At 42.6% G+C, this 23,227-nt stretch overlaps 1 protein-coding gene across 2 annotated transcripts in view; it reads left to right on the forward strand.

Annotated features, from left to right (window-relative positions):
- The window catches only part of Pde6c (phosphodiesterase 6C), a 52,934-nt gene that overhangs the window by 8,227 nt on the left and 21,480 nt on the right, over positions 1-23,227 (forward strand). For both annotated transcript variants that reach the window (XM_028882859.2, XM_028882860.2), the window contains exons 5-14: positions 8,200-8,274; positions 9,309-9,373; positions 9,471-9,537; positions 9,865-9,912; positions 14,280-14,429; positions 15,365-15,508; positions 16,966-17,034; positions 18,644-18,790; positions 19,031-19,138; positions 19,580-19,689. In XM_028882859.2, the coding sequence (XP_028738692.1) occupies positions 8,200-8,274; positions 9,309-9,373; positions 9,471-9,537; positions 9,865-9,912; positions 14,280-14,429; positions 15,365-15,508; positions 16,966-17,034; positions 18,644-18,790; positions 19,031-19,138; positions 19,580-19,689 (983 nt within the window). The remainder of the gene's footprint in view (positions 1-8,199; positions 8,275-9,308; positions 9,374-9,470; positions 9,538-9,864; positions 9,913-14,279; positions 14,430-15,364; positions 15,509-16,965; positions 17,035-18,643; positions 18,791-19,030; positions 19,139-19,579; positions 19,690-23,227) is intronic.

Genomic DNA, 23,227 nt, shown 5'->3' on the forward strand with positions numbered 1-23,227 from the left:
CATTCCTCTTGTTTTATTGTCCTAGCTAAGTGTTGCTGGAGAATTTCTCTCCAGCTCGCCGCCAAGTCTCACCAGTCTTGGAGCCCACTTATAAAAAAAACACACAGACTCTTACATTATTTAAACTGCTTGGCCATTAGCTCAGGCCTATCATTGTCTAGCTCTCACTCTTATATTCAGCCCATTTCTATTAATCTTTACTTTGTCACATGGCTCATGGCTTACCAGTACTTTACATCTTCCTTGTCCTGGTGGCGGCTCCAGGCGGTCTCCCTTTCCTTTCTTCTTCCTCAATTCTCCTCTCTCCTTGTCCTGCCTATACTTCCTGCCTGGTCACTGGCCAATCAGTGCTTTATTTATATAGAGCGATATCCACAGCAGCTAAGACTTCAAGCATTATGTTGAACAGGAGTGGAAAGAGTGGACATCCTTGTCTTCTTCTTGGTCTTAGTGGAAATACTTCTAGATTTTTCCCATTTACCGCAATGTTGGCTATAATTTATCCTACAAGTCCTTTATTACGTTGAGATATGTTCCTTTCATTCCTAGTTCCTTCGGGGTTCTATTATGAAAGGATGTTACATTTTGTCAAAAGCCTTTTCTGCTTCTATTAAATGACCATGTGATTTCTGTACTTGAGTCCATGTATATGATGAATTACATCCACTGATTTGCACGTATTGAACTGTCTCTGAACTTCAAGCCAACTTGATCATGATTAACAATCTTTTGGATGTGTTCTTGAATTCAGTTTGCAAATATTTTATTGGAAACTTTTGCCATCTACATTTATCAGGGGAAATGACCTGTAATGTCTCTCTCTCTCTTTCTCTCTCTCTCTCTCTCTCTCTCTCTCTCTCTCTTCTCTTCTCTCTCTCTCTCTCTCTCTCTCTCTGTGTATCTTATTTGGATACCAGGATAATATGGTAATATTGGCTTTGCAAAATGAGTTTAGAAGCATTTCTTCCTTTTTGATTTTGTGGAATAATTTGAAAGGATTGGCGTTAGCTCTTTGCAGAGCAGTGAATCCACTTGGGCCTGTACTTTTTCTTTTAGTTGGGAGATATTGTTTTTTTATTACTACTTGAATCTTGTTGTTTGCTATAGATCTGTTTAAATGACTGATCTCTCTTGGTTTAACTTTGATAGGTAGGTCGTACTCACCTAACTCACCCGTTTCTTTAGTTTTACTTTTTTTCCTCCCAGTTTGGTAGATTATAAATTGTTAAGGTGTGTTCTTAGGATTTTCTGAATTTCTTTGGTATTTGTTGTAATCTCCCCCAAGCATCATTCTCTCTCTCTCTCTCTCTCTCTCTCTCTTCTCTTCTCTCTCTCTCTCTCTCTCTAGTTTGGTTAACAGTGTGTTGCTTCTGTTTATCTTTTGAAAGATAAACTTTTTGTTTCATTGGTTATTTGTATATTTAAATTTTTATTTTATTAATTTTTTCCATGATTTCAATTATTTCTTTTTACACTGCTTTGGGGTTTGACTTGTTCTTGTTTTTTCAAGGCCATAAGGTGCACCCTTAAGCTGTCTGTCTGAGAAATCAATGGTTCTTTCAGTGTAGGAGCATACAGCTGTGGTTCCCCTTAGAACTGCTTCCACCATATCCCATATCTTCATTTTTTTTTTTTAAATCTAAGAATTTTCTAATTTCTTTAGTGACCCATTCACACTCAGCTGTAATCTCCCTAAGTTTGCACATTTTCTGGACATTCTCTTCCTGTTGATTTCCAGGTTTATTCCATATTGTCAGGTATAATACAAGAAGCTGTTTCAGTTTTCATGTATTTGTTGATGAGTACTGTGGTGGTTTGAATGAACGATGTTCTTCATGGGTCAGTATATTTTAACACTTGGTCTCCAGCTGGTGGCGCTGTTTCAGGAGGTTATGGAACCTGTAGGAAGGGGAGCCTTACTGGAGGAGGTACATCATCGGGGGTGGTAGTGGGAGGTTTTGAGGTTTACAGTCTTGCCCCCTCCCCGGTCTCTCTTTTTGCTGTCCATGTATGAGTGGAAATGTGATCCACCAGCTTCCTGCTCTGCCACCAAGCCATACCTTTCCTGCCATCATGGACTCTGTCCCTCTGAAACTATAAGCTAAAATAGAGTCTTTTTTCCTTCAGCTGCTTTTGGTCATGATATTTCATACAGCAACAGACAAGTAATCCACTTGCATAGTATCCTAAAATGTGATCTTATTTTAGAGAAAGTTCCATGGGCTGCTGAGAAGAATGTGCATATTTTAGTGTTTAGATAGAATGTTCTGAGGACATCTATTAAGTCTATTTTATATAAGATGTTATATGATTCCCTGGTCTCTATATTTTTTTGTCAGAATAACCTATTTATTGGTGAGAGTAAGATAGTGAAACCACTCACTTTTATTGTGTTAAGGTTAATCTGTGACTTTATATAATGTCTTATGAAATTGTGTGTACCCATGTTTGTGGTATATATGTTTAGAATTGCAAATGTCCTTCTTAAAAGGAAACTTGATTTGCAATTTCTAGTATCTAAATTACTCCTTGTTTTTTATGTATAATTAGTTTACAGAAATGAAACATCCTTTTGACGGATTGTTCCATTAATCAGTATGAGGTGATGACCTTCTTGATCTCCAAGTTAAATTGGTTTGAAGTCTATTTTGTCAAATGCCAAGATATTGACTCCCACTTCCTGGTTCCTTTTGCTTGAAATACCTTTTTTTTTTTTTGGTTTTTCAAGACAGGGTTTCTCTGTGTAGCTTTGCGCCTCTCCTGGGACTCACTTGGTAGTCCAGGCTGGCCTCGAACTCACAGAGATCCGCCTGGCTCTGCCTCCGGAGTGCTGGGATTAAAGGCGTGCGCCACCACCGCCCGGCTGAAATACTTTTTTTCATCTTTGCCCTAACACCAAATCTGTTTTGAAGGTAAAGTGTGTTTCTTGGAGGCAGAAACAAGATGTATTCTGGTTTGTTTTCCTTTCTTTCTTTATCTTTCTTTCTTTCTTTCTTTCTTTCTTTCTTTCTTTCTTTCTTTCTTTCTTTCTTTCCTTCCTTCCTTTTTCCTTCCTTCCTTCCTTCCTTCCTTCCTTCCTTCCTTCCTTCCTTCCTTCCTTCCTTCCTTCCTTTCTTTCTTTCTTTCTTTCTTTCTTTCTGACTCAATGTGTTAGTCTGTGTCTTCTGATTTGGGAACTAAGACATTGAAGAGTTATTATTTAAAGGTGTGTAATAATTCATGTCATTTTGTTGATTATGTAGAGTCTGCTGTTTTTCTAATGCTCATTTGTTTAACCACAGTCATACCATACCCTTTAATTTTTTTCCCTACTGCCCTTGAATGTGTTCACCATTTTCTTCAATCTGAAAAATTCTGCCCAATATCCTCTGCAGAACTGACTTAGCAATCATAAACTCCTTTAGCCTGTTTTTATCATTAACATTCTTATTTCTTCTGCATCAATTGGAAGAGATCATTTCGCAGGAATAAAAGCCTCAGTTGACAGCTGCTGTTTTTTGGAATTTGAAATACATCTTTCCCTGCACTTCTGGCTTTGGAGGTTTGAGAGGCCAGCTGTTAATCGTATGAGCCTGCCTTTGTATGTGACTTTTTCCTCTCTTGCCACTATGTTCCTTGTGCTATATAGTCAGTGTTTAACTGTGATATGATGTAGGAGGTTGGTTTGTTTTTTTCCCCATGGTCTTGCCTCTTTGGATTTTCCTTTTTTTTTTTTTTAGACAGGATTTCTCTGTGTAGTTTTGGTGCCTGTCCTGTCCTGGATCTCGCTCTGTAGACCAAGCTGTAGAACTCACAGAGATCGACCTGGCCCTGCCTCCCGAATTCTGGGATTAAAGGTGCATGCCACTACTGCCATTGGGCACCTCTTTGGATTTCTATATGCCTTGTCTACTTAGATGGACCTCTTTTTCTCTAGGTTCAGGCAGTTTTCTGCTAATCGTATTGAAAATATTTTCTATGTTTTTTGCATGGTGTTATTCTCCTTCTATATCCATAATTAAGATATTTGATCTTTTCAAGGTATTCCAAAGTTCTTGTATATTCTATTTATATTTTTATATAAATTTATTGTTGCTTTCAACTGAATTTACCAATTCCTGTATCTTATCTTCAAGTCCTGGTGTTTTCCCTTCCTGTGAACCATTCTGTTAGTGAGGTTGTCCACTGAGCTTTCTATTTGACTTAGTGAAATTTTCATTTCCAACATCATTTCGGCTTGGTTTTTCTTCAGTATGTTTGTCTCTTTATCACACTTCATTTTCAGATCTTACATTGACTTCCTTATTTTATCCACCTGTTTATATGTTCTAATGGAATTTACTCAGACATCTGCCTTTTTCTCTTTTCATTTCTCTGAACATATTTATCCTTACTCCATGGAAATTCTTTGTCTGGAATTTCATCTAAGTCACTGTCATTGGGGGCATTTACTGTGATATTTGTTATATTTTAGAGGGAATATGTTGTCTTGGGTTTTCATGTATTTTGTATTAAGATTTATGTATCAGGAGTTAGATTGTCGATTGCATTAAAAAAACTATTTTAAATTTAGGTCACCTTCTTTCCTCCAGTTGGGAGTGTTTGCAATATGCAGAAGAGGCTAGGTCATAGTTGAGACACCATTCTCCTTTGTAAAACACCAGAGAACCATACTTTATTCCCAGCCCTACCCTGTAACAACAGTCAATATCCAGAGGTAGGTAGATGCACTAGGAAAATAGAGTAATAGTTGATTGTGCAAGAATCACTCCTGAAGTACTAATCATCTCAAGAAATAAAGTGATCTTGATAACGCTACGTGTACTCCTATTTTAGTTATCATGGGTGTCAGCAGTGTCAGGGGGAATAAGAAGAAATCACTGTAAGACTCATAGTTGGTACTGGGGAGTCAGAAAACAAAGCGGAAGAGAGAAATATCGGGGCAAAAGAGTCAGGGCATTGAGGGAATTTAGGTGAGAGGTAGACTGAAGAGGAATAAAGACAAGCTATAGGACAATGCAGAATAGTCTTGTCTCTCAGAAGGCTGAGGCACAGGGACCCTGTAAGGCAGATCATGTTCTTGGGGAAGAGAAAGAAGCAAAAGAATAAGGGGAGGTAAATCTAAAATGAGAAGGAAAGCGAGTAATAGAGGTCAAGAATGGAGTTGAGATGGCCTGATAAGATGACCATGGGTACTAAACGTATGTGGGATAGACGAGGAGAGAGAGAAAGCTGGGTGGGGACATGGGTTACAAAAACTGATGGTCTGAGACTGGCTCTCATCTGTCTCTCTCATGCGCCTTCTCTACTGTGCCTTTTGATATCTTCTTGAGACTGAGTCTCAATATGTAGCCCCAACAGGCCTAGTACTCACCATATTTAGCCCAGGGTAGCCTCAAAGTCAAGACAATGCTCCTGCCTCAGCCTTCTGAGTTCTACATGTTCCACCATGCCTGGCTTTCTGGTAACTCATTTAAAATTTTTATTTCTTAAGATGAAAAAAAAATACAGCTGCACATACTTATGGGGTACAGTGTGATATTTTCATTTATGCATACATTATGAAATGGTTACAGTAATTAGCATGTTGATCACTTTACGTAGTGGCAATACACATTTAACTCCAGTCTTTTAACAGCTTGGGAACAGATAGTACATATTCACTTTGGTCGTGGTTTTCTGTAATAAATCCTGCAAAGTTACTGCCTGTCTGGAACACTGTGGTATTTGCACAGCCCCTCCCTGTCCTGACAGCCCTGAGCTCCTGGTAACTACATTCTACCCTCTGCTTCTGTGTTTGGCTTTTTCAGATTCCACATGTACATCGAACCATATTTTGTCTTTCAGTGCCTAGCCTACTTCTCTTAGCACAGCTCTCCAGGTTTGCTAACACTGCCATGGTGCTAACAGTCTTACCAACACTAACATGGCGTGTTTTGTTTCATTTCTTTCTTTTTCTTTTCTGGCTGGATAGTGTCTCACTGAGTCTAAGCTCCACATTTTCTTTATCCATTCTTTCGCTGATAGACACTTAGGTCAATTCCACATCCTTGCTAGAACTCACATATATTGTTAGTGAATAATAATGCATCCTAAGGCAGTCTGTTTCTCACATAGTGAAGGACATTATGGTTGCTTCTAATTTGGAGCAATTACGAATAAAGCTGCTGTAGACATCATGTATGGGTTTTTGTATACACATGTTTTCAACTCACTTGAGTAAATGGCAGAAAGTCCAGTTGTTGGATCATCCAGGGAGACTGTTTATCTTTATAAAGCACTGTCAATCTGTCTTCCCAAGTGACTATCCTTTTTGCATATCTACATTCTCCCCAGGAGTTAGTGGTCTCTGTATTTGGGTTTCATCCATTTCAAGACATGTGGTGGTGTGTCATTGTTTGAAATTTCAGTTCCCAGCCACACATGATGTTGAACAGTTTTCATGTGCTTACTTACCATGGTATTTCTCATTTGGTGAAATGTCTGTCTAGATCTCTTGCCCATTTTTAAATTGAGTTTTCTGCTTCCTGATGGTTAAATTTTAAGAGATCTTTGCAACCAGAAGTGATAGCATGTATTTACAATCCCAGCACTCTGGAACTGGGGCAGGGGAATAACTTGAACTTAAGGCTAGCCTGAACAAATTAGAGAATATTCTGAATACTAGTACTGTATTACAAATATTTTTCTCCCAGTCTTTTCATCTTTTTTGTGAGAAACATTTCTATAACATGTTTTAAACTATAATACTGTCCAATATTTTTTCCTTTATATAGTGTGCCCTGGTTCTGTGTCTAAAAAGTCTCTTCACACTCAAGCTCATCTAGATTTTCTCTTGTGTCAACTTCCAGAATTCTTATAGTTTTGTGTTTTATAGTTAGTAGGCCTATAAGTCATTCTGAGTTATATTTTTTTTTTTTTTGGTTAAAGAAACAAGATTTCCTTTCTTCTTGGACGTTGTTGTTCCAACACAATTTGTTGAACAGACTAGCTTATCTCCACATTCTTTGCTCTTCCACCAAAGATCACTTGTGTTTGCGTGGGCCTGCTTCTCTCCTCTCTTCCACTTCCTGACTTCTCTCTCCTTGGGTAATACCACACTGCCTTGGTTGCCACAGCTCCTAACGCAGGGCTTGAAGTCAGGTGCTGTCAGCTCTCTGTCCTTCATTTCAGCAAGGTTTTCCGTTGCCCTGGTCTTGGCTTTCTCATCAGCAAAATGGGGGCATCTCTTGTTTTCAGCTTTGAAAATCAGAGAGATTAAGACATTGAGTACATTGTAGGCACAAAATGAATGTTAGTACCTAGTTGACATTTTCTATCTAAAAAATTGTCTTAAAGTGGAAAGAAAGAAGTAATTAATATTATTGACACTAGGGTGCCCACTCTCATCTTTAATTCTGCTGGCAGGTTGGGATTTCAGTATAACTGACTCGGCATCACTTATGTTTCTTACTATTCATGTGATTGGCAGTTGTTTCTCAAAGTCATTGTTCCAAGTGGACCACACAGGACCAGGCAGCAGAAGAGCAGGGTTCTAACACCAGCTGTGGGGCTGAAGATATTGCGTAGCATGCTTCTGGCTACAAGGGTTACATCTCTTCCATCACTTCTCATCTGAGGAACACCTTTATCCAGTAGCCCCTCAGCAGACTCCTCCTGACTCCATTCACTGGTCTAAACTGAGCCACATACCTGCCCTGAAATTAATCTGGGTGGTTCATGTAGACCTCTTATGGGCTGGATAGGACCCTTCTTTCCTGAACAAATTATCACCTGATAGCCAAATGAAAAAAGAGTCAACTAGCAAGATGGAGGAGAATGGATATTAGTTAAGGCAATTGACACTATTGGCTGCTCTGAGTGACCTTAACTAAATTTCTTAACCTACTGCTCTTAATTCAGTTGTCTATAGAAACAGATGCTATGCATGGATTCTTCGAACCCTATGCAAGCGTTTAGCATGTATAGATATTTCATTTAATCATCACAGAAAGCTGAAGTTGAGCTATCCCCATTTTACAGATAAATAAAAGATACGCAACTTGTACATAGTCACAGGTTCATAAGCAATATTGCTGAGAATTACAGGGATTTTTTTCAAGCCTAAACTTCCAGAACTATGTAGATTAACATAAAGTATGTGCGTGCACAAAATTTAGATAAGGTGTGGTGAATTGTGGGACAGCTTGTTTAATAATGTTTAAATATAATTGCCCCTAGGAATTTTATGATGAGTGGCCAATCAAGCTTGGAGAAGTTGAACCTTATAAAGGACCAAAGACTCCAGATGGCAGGGTAAATGTGAACTCTTCTTCAGTGCTGACTGGGTACGGTGCCAAGAACCGGAAGTGGTCAGAGGAAAGACATTTCACTGGACCCCTGCCAACCTCTGTCCCATACAGCAGGGTGGACCTTCACATCTCATTAAATTCTTGTTTTCCTTTGCCACAAACCCTAAACTTGGTGGGTGGGTCTGTCGTTCTCTGTATGAGGGAGGCATCAGAGCCATTGGTGCTGGGTTTCTCCGTGTAACAGCCCTGGCTGTCCTGGAACTCACTCTGTAGACCAGGCTGGTCTTGAACTCACAAAGACGTGCCTGCCTCTGCCTCCTGAGTGCTGGGATGAAAGGCGTGCGCCACCAACATATGTCAGCACAATGTTTTAGAAAGTGCTTGGGCCCTTTTTGAGTTGGGCAGGATGGGGACCCCCGGGGGCTGGGCTAGGTTGACTGCCACACTCGCCTGCAAGCTTCATGGAGGCAGGAAGAGCATTCGCTTCTCCACCACCATATTCTCAGCTCATGGAAACAAGTGGAAGGGCTTGTCAGGCCTCAGATTCTTCATCTGCCTCAGTCCCTTCCAGCGTGGACCTCTGTTGTGGGAGGTGCCTGCTGAGATGAGCTGTGAGAGAAGGGCTGTGTGCTCACAGCATCATCAGTGTCTGCTTGCAGTTGATAAAGTGTCGGGTTTTTTTCCCTAATGCAGTCATTAATGCCAGCTACACATGGACAACAAGAAGCAATCGGTTAAAAGTAAAGACAGAGTTGCTGGTGGTTTAGTGATCAGATTCCCCCAAAAGCTATTTGGGTAAATTCAGCTTTTTAAAAATGCCACTGAGCCCTCTCTTATTGTATGGAGGCAGTCTATACTGTCTCCTGTCTGGTTACAAGCCTGTAACTAATGTATGAGTAGTTTAGTAACTTACGTTATACAGAAAACTATGGTGAGGAAAGCAGACGCCACTTATCTAGAATTTTAAAGCACACATCCTCCAGGGGAGGTCATTTTTGTGGGAAATAATATTGTGCTCACAATCTCCTTCCCTCCTAGGAAATCATCTTTTATAAAGTCATTGATTACATTCTACATGGAAAAGAAGAGATCAACGTGATTCCGTGCGTGTTTCCCTGAAGTAGCCATGGGAGTTGCCGCTGGGGTTTCATAACCTGATCATTTGTATATATGCCAATAACTTTTCTAATCTTCTCCAAGGTCACCACCTGCAGACCACTGGACCCTCCTTAGTGGATTGCCAACATATGTTGCTGAAAATGGATTCGTAAGTCATTAGACAAACTTAAATGCTAACTAACAGTGTGTGAAACTCTTATTAGTTACAAGGTAAATACAATAGTTGAACCAAGAATGCCTGAGATAAGGGTAAGATGACTACTTTCTTTGGTACAGGAGAAAGGGAAGGAAGCTAGGAAAGACATTGTAAGTTAAACAGGGCACTGAAATTATATGAAAATATTTAGTTAACTTGAGAAAGATTCATCCGTTTTTCACGTTATTATTCTGAAGAACCATAATTTTTAGACATCTGCTTATAGCCATGGCCCCGACCTCACCATGTTCCAGAAGGACTCTGTCTCTTGCTTCACAGATCTGCAACATGCTGAACGCCCCTGCGGACGAGTACTTCACATTTCAGGTAAGGGCGGCCACGACCCTGCCTCATCCCTCGGTGCTGGAGGCACGGTGGGTGCTCTCTCTTCCTCCTTATCCCTCGAGTCTGCCTTACTCATGCCTTAGGTGTAGACAGCAGGCACACAGCGGGCCCAAGCTGCAAAACTGTAGCCATCAAGAAGCAGATTCTTCAGTAAAGAAGGGGCCTGAGAGAAGAAAAATAAGCGAAGATGGAAGTGTGTGTGTGTGTGTGTGTGTGTGTGTGTGTGTGTGTGTGTGTGTGTGTGTGTGTGTATGCATGAGTGCACACTGAAGCACTTCCATTCCCTTCCGTTCTTGGTTCTCTAGAGGCAACAACTGAGCTCAGTGCATGACAGGGCTCCATAGCTCTTGTCTGCATGAATGATTGGCTGGAGACACTGTACGGCCCAAATCCAGCCCTGGGGTGCCGTTCTCAGCAGCCCTTCCTACAATGTACTTTAACTTCAGTGTGGTACCCATGGAAATGTGCCTGTCCGAACCCCATCGGTTCAGGGCTGCTGTACTCAACAGTCAGGTTTGTTCCAAGATCCTGCCTCCCAGATAGCGAGTGAGTATGGCAGGCCCATCCCAGGAGGCAACCAGAATCTTCTGGTGGGCAATATTGACCTAGGAAAACCCAGAAGTCCTGGGTGGTGTTCCAGAGCTGCATTGAGGTGATTTGACTCATCTTTGTGTCCATCCTTTTCTCCATAGCCTGGGTAGCACCCTGTCTATCTAACTGCCGTTTCCAGCTCCCTCACCATATCCCCTCCCAAACATGCCCCGTGTATCAGCCCCCAGAGCAGATATGTGATGGGGCATCTGCCGTCCCCAGAGCACCAGCCTCCTTCTGCACTCTGCCTTCTCATTCTTACTCTGCAACACAGGCCCTACCTCGCTTCTCATTATTCCCTGTTGTACCTAAAAATGTTGAATGGGAAAACCAAACGTTGAAAATGAGCTGTTTGAGGAGCAAACCAGCAGAGGCAGTGGTTCTCAAACGGCGTTCCCTGGGGATCAATGTATATGTTTCCTACGGTGTCGTAACAACAACAACCGAGTACAACTTACCCCTGGAAACAATGTGAGAAGTATTCGCCTGTTGTTCTGAAGACCAGAGTGTAAAATGTTTCATACTGTTCTAAAACCAAGATGTCAGAGGACAGTGTTCCTCTGGGAAGACGCTAGGGAAGAACCTGTGTCCTGACGTTCCCAGACCCTTGGGCTCCTCTGGGCTGCTGGGATTCTATGGTCCATACCCTCTCCCATCTTCCACATCAGCAGTTGGATCAGCAGACCTTTCTCTGCCAGATGTTCCTTCCCTGATTCTGACATCACTACTTTTCAGGTTCTTGGTTATTATATTGATCCTTCTGTAAACTCTAGGGTAATTTCTGCTTCTCAGATAGCTGACTGATAACTATAATTTCATCTGTAAGATCACACTCCTGGGTACCAGAGATTAGGTGTAGGCATCTTTGGCCAGGGAGTCTTTGTTCTGCTTACCAGTCAGTGTTCCTTGAATTAGACTAAGGGATCCTTCCTTTAAAGAGACCTTCAACTCTGGGGTGGGGTAGGGTTGGTGGTGGAGGAGTCCATAGAATTGTCTCAGTTAAAAGTTTTTCTCCTAAATTTTAGATTTCTTCTATCATTTTGCAGTCAAAAATCTCTAAATAAAGGCAAAGCAAACAAAGATGAACAAATAGCAAATGGACATTTACTACAACATCCAGAAGCAGGCAGTAAAATTTATTTAGGAAGGTTTAAGATTATCCAAGAAGGATGGGGATGTGACTCCTAGCTGGTTTCCAAGGACGGAACCTTGAGAACATGGTATACTGCATCCGTTTTTCTAAAGCTTTGACCTTTAAGGCTCAGCACTGAGGCTTAGTTTCTCTGTTTTTCACTCTAAGGACAATGACTGGTGATAAATAATGAAGAAGTTATATGTACTACTTGTTGCTATAATAATCATGTGTTGAGAATTACATGCTCAGCATGATTCCACTACTTACATGAAACTGAGAGTTTATATAATAGTCTCTGCTCTTTGATCAGAAGACCTCAAAGACCCAAACCAGCAACTCTGATGCATTTGGAAAACACAAAGTGTGTGATCCGGGCAATGAGTCCTGTTTGAATTCTGAAGAATGTAAGTTCCTTGTGGGTTTGGAAAGTCAGAGAAGGCTCCATGGATGAGATAAGATTCAGCCTAAAACCCCGTGGAGGGCTAAATAAGCCATAAGATGTTTGAAAAACCATCATTGTGACATGTTGAGCCTTTGGATCCCTTTGCCTTAGCTACATACTGTACAAAGGTACCCTGTGGGTCTCTTGCTTGAGAGGGCATCAGAATGGCTGAGGGACCTTGTTTAAGATGCATTCCCATGGACTGTGTATGCCTAAAAAGAATCTGTTGTGGGATGGAGAGATAGCTCAGCGGTTGAGAATGTGTACTTCTCTTCCAGAGGACTGGAATTGGATTCCCAGTACTCATGTTGGGCAGCTCAAAACTGCCTGTAACTCCAGTAAATCTGCTGTCCTCTTCGGCATCTATGGCACTTACATGCATAACCCACACACAGACACACACATATGTCCACCCACCCACTAACCACCCTACATATATACATATCTTAGGGTCTCTACTGCTGTGAAGAGACACCATGACCCCGACAACTCTTGTAAAGGAAAACATTTGATGAGGCGGCTTACAGTTCCAGAGGTTTAGTCCTTTATCATCATAGTGAGACATGGAGGTGTGCAGGCAGACATGGTGCCTGAGAAGGAGCTGAGAGTTCTATGTCTTGCTCAGGCAAAAGGAAGTGGTCTGAGACACTGGATGGTAACTTGAGACCTCAAAGCTTGCCTCTATAGTGACACACTTCCTCCAACAAGACTACATCTACTCCAACAAGCCACACCACCTAATAGTGCCACTCCCCTTGGAAGCTATTTTTTTTCAAACCACCACAACATAAAATTAAAAAATTTAAGTATATATAACAATAAAACATTTTTTAAAAGTATCTATTGCCTTTGGTGTACCAGGGTTTTTCTTTTGGGCCACCAACCAGCTCCCAAATCATGACACATGGACTTAATATTAGTTATGAATGCTTGGCCTTATCTTAGCTCTTATTTCAATCTGTTTCTCTTCATCTACATTTTGCCTCAGGTCTTCTTATCATCTTTATTTCTGTATATCTTACTTTCCTGCTGTCTCAATGTCTGCCTGGCTTCTGCCCTGGGCATGTCTCCCTCTTTTTCCTCATTCTCTTCTCATTCCTCTTGAGACAAGATTTCTCTTCCAATATATTCTCTCTCCCTGCCAGCCCCACCTATCCTTTCTCTACCTAGCTATTGGTCATTCAGCTCTTTATTAGACCAATCAGGTGCCTTAGGCAGGCAAGGTGAAACAAATGCAACACATCTTTACATAACGCAGCATAACCAAAAGTAAAACACCTTTGCACAGTTAAAGTAATATTCTGCAACATAAATGAACGTAACATGTCTTTGCCTCATTAAAATGATTGTTCCACAACACTGTGGTCCTTGGGTCACATTTTGAGAAACACTTCGGAAGTTATTTGTCTGCATCCCTCCTGCTAGCATGGAAGCATCTTGACATAGGACTTGTGGTTAACTCCTTGTAACTCTAGCAACTGGCCTGGGTCTTAGTTTGTCATAGGGCCTCACAGGTTTTAGTAATAACAACATACCATAAACTGAAAGACTGTCTTGATGGATTAGACAGAAATTATACTAAGTACTCAACAGAGAGACTCTAACATAAGAAATTAACTATACAAGCATTGCAAGATGGAAATAGTGCAAAGGAAACAGAGAGGTAACATAAGGCTAAGAGGCCCTGTCCTTCCCCAGAGGTGAGGGCAAAGGGGAAGGTTGTAGTGTCTGAACCCAGTTGCCCTAGTTATGGTACATTTGAATGGCCGGCCTAGGGTACTTATCCTAATCATGTTCTTACCCCAAGATTTACTTTAAAATAAGCTGAGTGGTCATTGGGTAGTGGTGGTTTTAGGTATGGTAGAGGGTGCATTGTGATGGGATATTTCAGTTGATTCTAATAGCAGTTGAAATTTTCCATGAGAGATGAGCATACACATAAGCACAAAGACACATATAAATCTAATGAGACCCTATAAGGTCTATGAGTTGAATATTGTCTGTTTCTTGGTTTTTGGTACTGTCCTGCAGTTAGAGGAGTTGTTTCCATTGGTGGGGGATGAATGAAGAATCCGTGGATTTCTCTGTACATTTCTTTTGAAACATCTCGTAAATCTATAATTGTTTCAAAATTAAAAAGTGGAAATATTAAAGTAACTTAAGTTCCCTTATTGCTTCTAGAAAGGACCGGTAGATGAAACTGGCTGGGTCATTAAAAACGTCTTGTCCCTGCCTATCGTTAACAAGAAAGAAGACATTGTGGGAGTGGCTACATTTTACAACAGGAAGGATGGGAAACCCTTTGATGAGCATGACGAGCACATCACTGAGGTAAGCGTGGAAAAGAACAAGAGAGGCAACAGAACATCATGAAATCATGGTGGCTGCATTAGCTACTCCTTGGTTTGGAACGACATTCCAAAGAACATTGAAGACACGAGTATCACAGTAGTAATCAAGATGCTGTGGTGGGGTCATTTCTGTTTCTGGATTTCTATAAACTGCAGCCTTTTATGTTCAAGTATAAAGTTTTGATTTTACCCAAATTCTTTCCAATCCTATAATAACAGCAAAGAATATTTTTATCCCCCTCCCCTTCCTCTTTCATAATCTCTCCCATTCTTGGCCTCAAACGTCTGTCTAATTTTTAGGTCCTACTTTATTTTATTCTGTTTGTAATTCCTTCTCTGCAGTAGAATATTCTGGAAACGTGGCACCTGAAAAGCAAAGCTTAGTCAATCTTACTGTCTGGGCAGCAAATTCAGATTTCTTTTTCCTGACGTTGATATGGAGAGCTGGGTTGGCAGCGTGGGTGGGGGAAGGGCTGGTGAGTCCCATCCCTTAGCTGAGGAGCAGCTGAAAATTGGTGGCTTCTGGAGAAGGGTCAGTTTTCTTCAGGAAAGAGCCCCTGAGAAGCCAACCACGCATGCTCCAGTAGATGGTCCCACCCCCACGCACGTACGGGCAGCACTAAGTGGGTCCAGTGGCTTTCAACACAGAGCCCATGAAGCTGAGAGGTGGAAGCGATGATGGAATGGCAGGTGAAGAACAGGGAAGAGGAGAACGAAGGTGAATTTGATCAAAACACATTATGTGCACACATGAACTTCTCCAGCAATAACTAAAACAATAAAAGTAATTTAAAAAAAGAACTGGGCTGGTCACAGTGGAAGGAAGATCACTATAGGAAACTGTGCCTGTTGTTGTCCGCAAAGCAATTCTTATTTAACTTTAGAGGGTTTGAGTCACTGTTTCTTACACTTCAGACGTTAACCCAGTTTCTTGGATGGTCTCTTTTAAACACTGATACCTATGAGAGAGTGAATAAACTGGAAAGCAGGAAGGACCTTGCTCAGGAAATGATCATGAGCCGCACAAAAGCCACCTCCGATGAAATCGGGTCTATTTTGGTAAGTGGGGAATCCAGTCCTGTGGACAATGGCATTTCACCTCAACTTCTGGAAATCACCTAATGACTGGGAAGTCAGCCGGACGAGAAGAGGCTTAGTTCTGAGATAAGGAGAGGGAGACACAGTGAGGTGTGAGGAGGAGCTTGGTCAGCCCGTGAGCTAGCCTTCCTGAAGTCCAGACTGCAGTGTTCCAGTAGCACTCGTGAGGAAGACAAGGTTTTGAAGAAGAGCAATGTATCTATCAGTCAGCTATTTTCCTCTAGTGCTGTGTAACAAACGGTGTACCATCTCAGTGACCTACATTATTATCTATGTTTTATGTACACAGCTGTGGGTTAAGCAGGCTCTGACTGACCTTAGTGACCAAGCTGTGAGTCTGGTTTGCTCTATGGCCTCTCATCTTCTGTGAACCAGCAGCAATCTGGTGACTTAAAGTCTTTGCTCACGTGGTGGTCTCTAAAAGTCTCACTGACTAAACATGATCAAGTCCAATATCTTCTGATGAGGGAGCCAGTGGATTTTTGCTGACAATGTTCTAATTACCACAAAATAAGGGAACCACATCACATAATCACTTTTTTTTTTTTTTTTTTTTTTTTTTTTTTTTTTTTGTATTTTGGTTTTTGGTTTTTCGAGACAGGGTTTCTCTGTGTAGCCCTGGATGTTCTGAAACTCACTCTGCAGACCAGGCTGGCTTCAAACTTACAGAGATCCACCCGCCTCTGCCTCTGAGTGCTAGGATTAAAGGTGTGCACCACTGCCACCTAACTGCATAATCACTTTAAAAATTTTTATTTATTCTTATTTTATGTACATTAGTGCTTTGCCTGCATGTATGTCTGTGTCAGGGTGTTAAATCTTGGAGTTGCAGACCGTTGTTAGCTGTCATATGGGTGCTGGGAATTGAACCTGGATCTGCTGGAAAAGAAGTCAGTGCTCTTAACCACTAAGCCATCTCTCCAGGCCCCACATAATGACTTTCATTTTTGCTTTTTTCCTAGTTAACTTTTTTTTTGAGTGTGTATATAGGTATAATGTGGTGTGGGGCATTGACTTTGTTTTGCTGGAGCCATTAAGAGTTAAAAGATATTTGACTAAAGTATTGAGATGATAAGGATGAGAACATGCACATGGATCACATGAAACTGCTATTGGCAGCTGAAAAAAGAGGCGTAAACCACTTTGTTTCCTTCTTTCCTTTCCTGCCTACCTGTAGCCCACAGCTTAGTTTTAAGATGGTTACGGCTGCGTTTTGGAAAAGGAGAGAACTCAATCGTATTAGGTTATTGGTCTAATTCTTCCTAATCACTTGCTGTAAGACTCTTCCCATACAGAAGGTCTTTATATGTAACAGATGTGTAGCCTATTTTAACTGTATCTTAACTGGTTTTGATAGTAGAGGGATGGGATAGAAATCTTTGTAGGAATTCCACACTTTGATTGCTTTTCCCTTTTAGAAATTCAAAGAGAAGTTGCATGTGGATGCAATTGAAGAGTGTGATGAGAGACAGCTCCTGGCCCTATTGGTAAGTGTTTCCCTCTGATCCCCGTGTTCTTTCTGGGGGATCTCTTTGGGCACACATTCTCATTTCTCAAGTAAATGTTGAGTTTCCTCAAATGTCTTCCTTGACATTTTCCAAGACTGAAAAGAAAGACTTCTCCTAAAGACCCAGCCTTTGGTTTCCTGCTTTTCTCCATCATTGTTCAACACACTTCAATCCACAGAGATCATTTAAAACTGTAACTAAACCAGATGACTACAGGAGGCACCTCGGGAGCTAGGGAGACTTGGCTAGGTTTATCTTAGTAGCTTCGGGTTACAGCATAGCCAGAAGGCATGCCAGGGTGGCAGACCCCAGCCCTTCTCAGGGCAGTGACCATGGTGGAGAGAGAGCATCGGGAGGGAGGGGTGGACAGGAGCTGTGAGGTCTGTCCCACGCCTGCAGGGGAACTCGGTTCAGGGACTGTTGGCTGAGGTCACGTGGTGCCCTCAACACTGTGCTGATGACACACAGAAACACAGAAAAGCAGGTCACTTCCTTCCATGAGTTGAATGTTCCCCCTGAGATCCGTTCACATACATTTCAACACCCAATGCCATATGCCCGCTTTTAGCAACACTGTAGTTTTTCAGGTGCCTGGGTTGCCCTCTCTTGCTCTGTTCCTTTCTGATTCCCAGGGACCTCCTGTATCTGTGTTCACTATCACCTCTCTCTGACTTGTCTCCCACCGTGGCAAGTCCTCTCTCCTCTCTCCATCCCTCTTATGTTCCTTCCCTTCCTCCTTCTAGCAGCTCAGTCTCAGAGACTTCAGAATCTCACCTCATTTGATTAGTGTTGTTTATCCCACAGCACTGAGTACATGGTGCCCTGTTCTCTAAGAATCCTGAGCTCTTGCCCTTCATTGGTCTGCATTTGATAAGCATCTCACTAATCTAAATTCCTTATTGAAAAGATTCATTTTTTTTAATCTCCCGAGTCACAGTCATGACCATGTTCTTCATTACCCTTCCCCTCCCCCACATATTCCTAACTCCTTTGTGGTGGGTTTAAAATAAAAAAAATGTCTACTATAGAAAGAAAAGAGTCCCTGGGATTGGGTTGGAGTCAGATCCACTTAGAAAAATTTTAAGCATGGCTCTATATTGAGATTCGACTGGTTATCAGCCTCTGGTCACTGTAACTGAGCTGGTACAGGAAGAAGGTGGGAACGATGGAGGGGATGGAGGGAGAGAGGGAGAAAGAGGAGCCTCTGCACTGGGGGAGAGAAAGCACCAAGGGGCAGGACTTGGCTGTGTGGTTCAGGGACTTGTTTGTGGGTTTCTTTTATCATTGCATCTCTTGCTAATTAATTGATAAACTAATGTGCGGGGGTAGATGGGGGTGAGGGCTGGATCATGAACCATGGCGCACAGGTGGGGTCAGAGACTAACTCCTGGAGTCAGTTCTCTCCTTACCACGCAGATTCCAGGGACTGAACTCAGGTCATCAGGCCTGGGGGCAAATACCTTGAGCTGCTGAGCCATCTCCGCAGCCCCCCCTCCCCTGTTAACCCTTTACCATCGATATTGCGTGTGCGGCATAAAGAAAGGGCAGTCAGCCGAATGTAACCTGAACCGATCTGTCCTTTCAACAGAAGGAGGACTTGCCGGACCCGAGCACAGCAGACCTGTATGAGTTCTGTTTCAGCGACTTCCCGGTTACAGAGCACGAGCTGGTTAAATGCGGGCTGCGGCTGTTCTTTGAGATAAATGCGGTGGAGAAATTCAAAGTGCCAGTAGAGGTCAGGAGGCGTTTTGCTTGAAACGCAGTTTGATTCTGTTGCGGTGCCTCACTGATGTTTTCTACAGTTCCAAAGATTAGCTCAAGTTAGGATTTCAAATTATCATTAACTTTGAGAATGCACCGGCTTAATCTCTGTCAACAGGACCAATGCACCTCTTTAGATAAGCAAGCCCCAGGCCTCCTACCCTTTAGAATTCTGTTCTAAAGTCTGAACAGTGTTGTTGCCTTTGGGTAACAGGTTCTTACGAGGTGGATGTACACAGTGCGGAAAGGGTACCGCCCTGTCACCTACCACAACTGGCGGCACGGATTCAATGTGGGGCAGACCATGTTCACCTTGCTGATGGTAGGTACCGATGCTGGAAGCCCCGGAGAGGGTTTGCAACTCTGAATAGTTCCCACTTGAGAGACGAGGAGAAGTGGCTATGGCTTGTTGTGTCAGAGCTATCATCTGACATTCATGGACAGGGTCCCACAGACGCATTCCCTTCTGCGGCTGCTGCCAGAGATGCGGGTCTCCCTGGGCACTCGGCTAGATCACCAACCAGAAATTCACATGCTTACCATGTTAAAGGAACATCCAGATATGTCCTAGGTTTTGAAACTGCCTGGGATGACACAAGACTCACTAAATACAAAACTAATCTTTGGTGGAAACATGGTGAGCCATCCCCACCCCACCCCCGGCCCTGGGCCCCCGGGCCCCACCTCCCTCGCAGTAAGACTGGGCTGTGCTAGGTATAAGATGTATTGACCTCTATAAATATGTACTCACCCGTCTTTCTAGACAGGGAGACTAAAGAAATACTACACAGACCTTGAAGCGTTTGCCATGCTCGCTGCTGCGTTCTGCCACGACATCGACCACCGAGGCACCAATAATCTGTACCAAATGAAGTAAGTGAACGTGTGCACTGTGGTGGCCTGTGCTGAGGGATGCTAGAAGACGCCTGGGGAGGAAGACAGATCTCCCCTGTCCTTACGATCCACAGTTCAGCCACTTCCTCCACCTCATTTATGGTGTCAGGACTATTCTCTCCCTCCTGAGCTATCCTGATGTAGCATCTGCTCTCTTCCCATAGTGCTCACCTGCCTCATTCCCTTCTGCTTCCACTTCTGAGGTTTCCCAGCTTTGTAACTTTAATCAGAGTATTGAAGTCACACATTAATCTTAGGCTTACACTAGTGTATGCCCAGGGAACGCTCCCCTGCTCAGGCTAAAAAACGTGTCATTTGGGGCTTGTAATCCTTCACTTCCTGGCCGCCATGCCCCATCTCAGCTGCTTTTCCAGCTCAGCATCATGTCATCTCCTTCTCTGGTCCCGAGGAAGGAAGTGTGTAGATGTAATCAACCGTCTTATTAAATAAGAAACACAGAACCAATGCAAAGAAGAAAGCCAAGAGATCACGATGCAGGTGCAGACTCATGTCAGACAGATTTAGATTTACCAGCCATCTACTTTCTAAGCCTCGATTTCCTTGTCTGGACAATAGGAATCATAATAATGATGTGCAGCTGCAAAGATTAGATAGAATCCTGCATACAAAATCCTCACACTCATATCACCCTCAGTTCTAACATATGGCCCACCATCCTCCAGCGGTAGTGAAGTGTTCCAGGGATGATAGACTTTGGTGTGTGGGTTTGGGGGATCCAACTACTTCCTGGTTGAAAAACCTTAGGCCACTCACTTATTTGGAGACTCAGTTTCTTAACTTGAAAATGGGTATAACATTGCCCTGTCAAAGATGGTTGTGGGAGTCAAGTGAGATTACTTCTATGAAACCTGTGTGCCAGGGACTTCAGATAAAGGCACTCTGTGAATGAAAAGCACATTCTGAACAGTCTTTTCCCACTTTGAACAACTGTGCTATCAACCTTCATCTTGAAAGAAACATCTCCACTAAAGCTCTTTCCCAGGACATCACCATCATTATGTCCTCACTAAGGCAAGAGTCCTGGGGGAATCAATGGAGTCCTCTCATTCTGCTCCAAAGAAACTAAGACTTACTGGGCATCTCTTTTTCACTTACCTTTCTTTCTTTTGTTCTTTCTTTCTAATCTTTTTCCAAGATAGTGTTGCTATATAAAGCTAACCTCAACCTTATCCTCTTCCCACCTCAGTTGGGATTGCAGTTGTGAACTGCCATGTCTGGTGTGTTGAATACCTCCTGTGTTCTGGAGGCTGATCTAAGCATGTGGTAGCCTTGTCTCATTTCACCTCCCACTGCCTCACGTTATCCCCCTCTCTCACGGATGAGTTAACAGACTCAGAAAGATGAAATCAGACTTGTCTTTGGTTATCGTCAGCAGCAGAGCTGGATGAGGCACCTTCTTGCCTGTGGGCTTTCAGGAAGGATGGAGACACATCCCGGACCTCACATGGGCCTGGTAACTACTCTGTTGGTCTTTTGCAGTCATTGCTCTTCTGGGAATTTGACAGAAGGAATGTGTGGTGACAGAAGGGTTTCTTGACATCAGGTTGGGGTCAGCCCATCTTCTTCATCCTCTGCACAGGTTGAGCCCTCTGGCAGTTCCACTGTTCCTGGAATCAAATGCTGTCTCAAACTGCCCTTCAAAAAACCAAAACAACAGCAACAAAAGCCCACAGTGAGCCCCTTTAAGTTCCCCTGATGCATTGGAAGAATTGCTCAGGATTCCTCAAAGATTCTGCTCTATTGGCAAATACAGCCACTGCAAAGGTTGTCTAAGACTGAATTGTTCTTCTCACTCTGATGGTGGCAGGAAGATCCCCTGCAGAGTGAACAGAGGCTGTTGGGACACAGGGGACACTTCCCGGCTTGACCCTGCACCTCCGGTCTTATCACTTGCCTCCAGGATGTCTGACCCCCTTATCTCTCAGACTCTGCCCTCTGACAGCCCCCGAGAGCTCCCAGCTTCACGTTTTTGATGATTCCACCAAGTTCCTGTGTACTCTTTGCTCACTTCATTTTCCCAGCCAGTTGGTTTGTTTTATCCTGTTCATGTTTGTAGAATCCTTTCCTCTCTCGCCCCCTTTGCTCTCTTATTTCTTAATTCTCTGATAGTTCTGTCTCCTTGGACAAATGCAGCAACTATCAAAACATATTAAGAACTATAGATTTCCCTTTCATTTCCCCCGTACATCTTCCTGTGTTTTGCAGTCTGCACTGATTATTTTCCATAATGGAGGATCCATCTGCTCACAAGGCAGAGCCTCCCTCTGTTCTGGTGTGAGTCTAACAACAGACTGTTATCTTTGATATTGAACTAAAATTGGTCTTCCTATACATAATTTATATTTCTCCTGGTTTGGGCCTCTGGACCTTCAGGAATAAGTATGGTTTCTCACCCATTGTCCCTCCTTCATGTATTAAAAAAAATATAACATCTTTCTTACCAAAATATTTCCTTTCCAGGCTGAACACACTAATGTTTTGAACACTTTGAGGGGTTTGCCTAGTAGGAACAGGGTCTTGCTATATAGTACAAGCAGACTCAAACTCATGGTCCTCCTGCCTCAGCTTCCTTCATGCTGGGATTATAGGTATGTACCACACCACCCAGCTTGAGCTACTCTTTAAACAATAGTTCCCTCCGAATAGTTTTGTTTATAATGATTCTCTGCATTTTAGCATTTTCATGTCATTTCAAAACTGTGGATCCCCAAATTTGGCATGGTAATCTAGACATGCCTTGAAGTACTTTATATTTAATCCTACTGAAGTTTCATCTCCTGAAAGTTAGGGTTCTGCAAAACTGTTAAAATTACATTTATTGATTTGTGTGTGTGTGTGTGTGTGTGTGTGTGTGTGTGTGTGTGTTGACCACAGCGCATATTTGGAGGTCAGAAGACAGCTTTTGAGAGGGAGCCAGTTCTCTCTTTCTGCCCTGTGGGTCCTGTGGTATCAAACTCAGGCTTGGTGGCAAGTACCTTGACCCACTGAGCCATCTTACCAGCCCTTAATTCTTTAACCTACTATGGGACTCCTAACAATAGGAGAGAGAGAGAGAGAGAGTGTGTGTGTTGTGTGTGTGTGTGTGTGTGTGTGGTGGTGGTGGTGGGTAGGGTGTCTCTGACTCTTTTGCCTGCACTTGGGACCCTTTTCCTCTTACTGGGTTGCTCTATCCAGCTGAGATATGAGGGTTTTTGCCCAGTCTTATTGTATCTTGTTAGACCACGCTAGGTGGATATCCTTGGGAGGCCTGTTCTTTTTTTTTTTTTTTTAAACAGATAAGGAGTTGATTTGGGGGGGAGGGGAAGTGGGGGAAGGGACTGGGAGGAGTGGAGGAAGGAGAAACAGAGGTCAAGATGTAATGTATGAGAGAAGAATAAAGGTAAAAAACGAAAGGATGAAAGAAAGAGAGAGAGAAAGGGATGAAGAAAGACAGACAGACAGACCTATCTAAGTCACACTTTGTCAGACCATGATTTAAGATTTTTTTCCCCCCAGT

This window comes from Peromyscus leucopus, chromosome 1 (genome assembly GCF_004664715.2).
Source record: "Peromyscus leucopus breed LL Stock chromosome 1, UCI_PerLeu_2.1, whole genome shotgun sequence".
Taxonomy (NCBI): Eukaryota; Metazoa; Chordata; class Mammalia; order Rodentia; family Cricetidae; genus Peromyscus; species Peromyscus leucopus.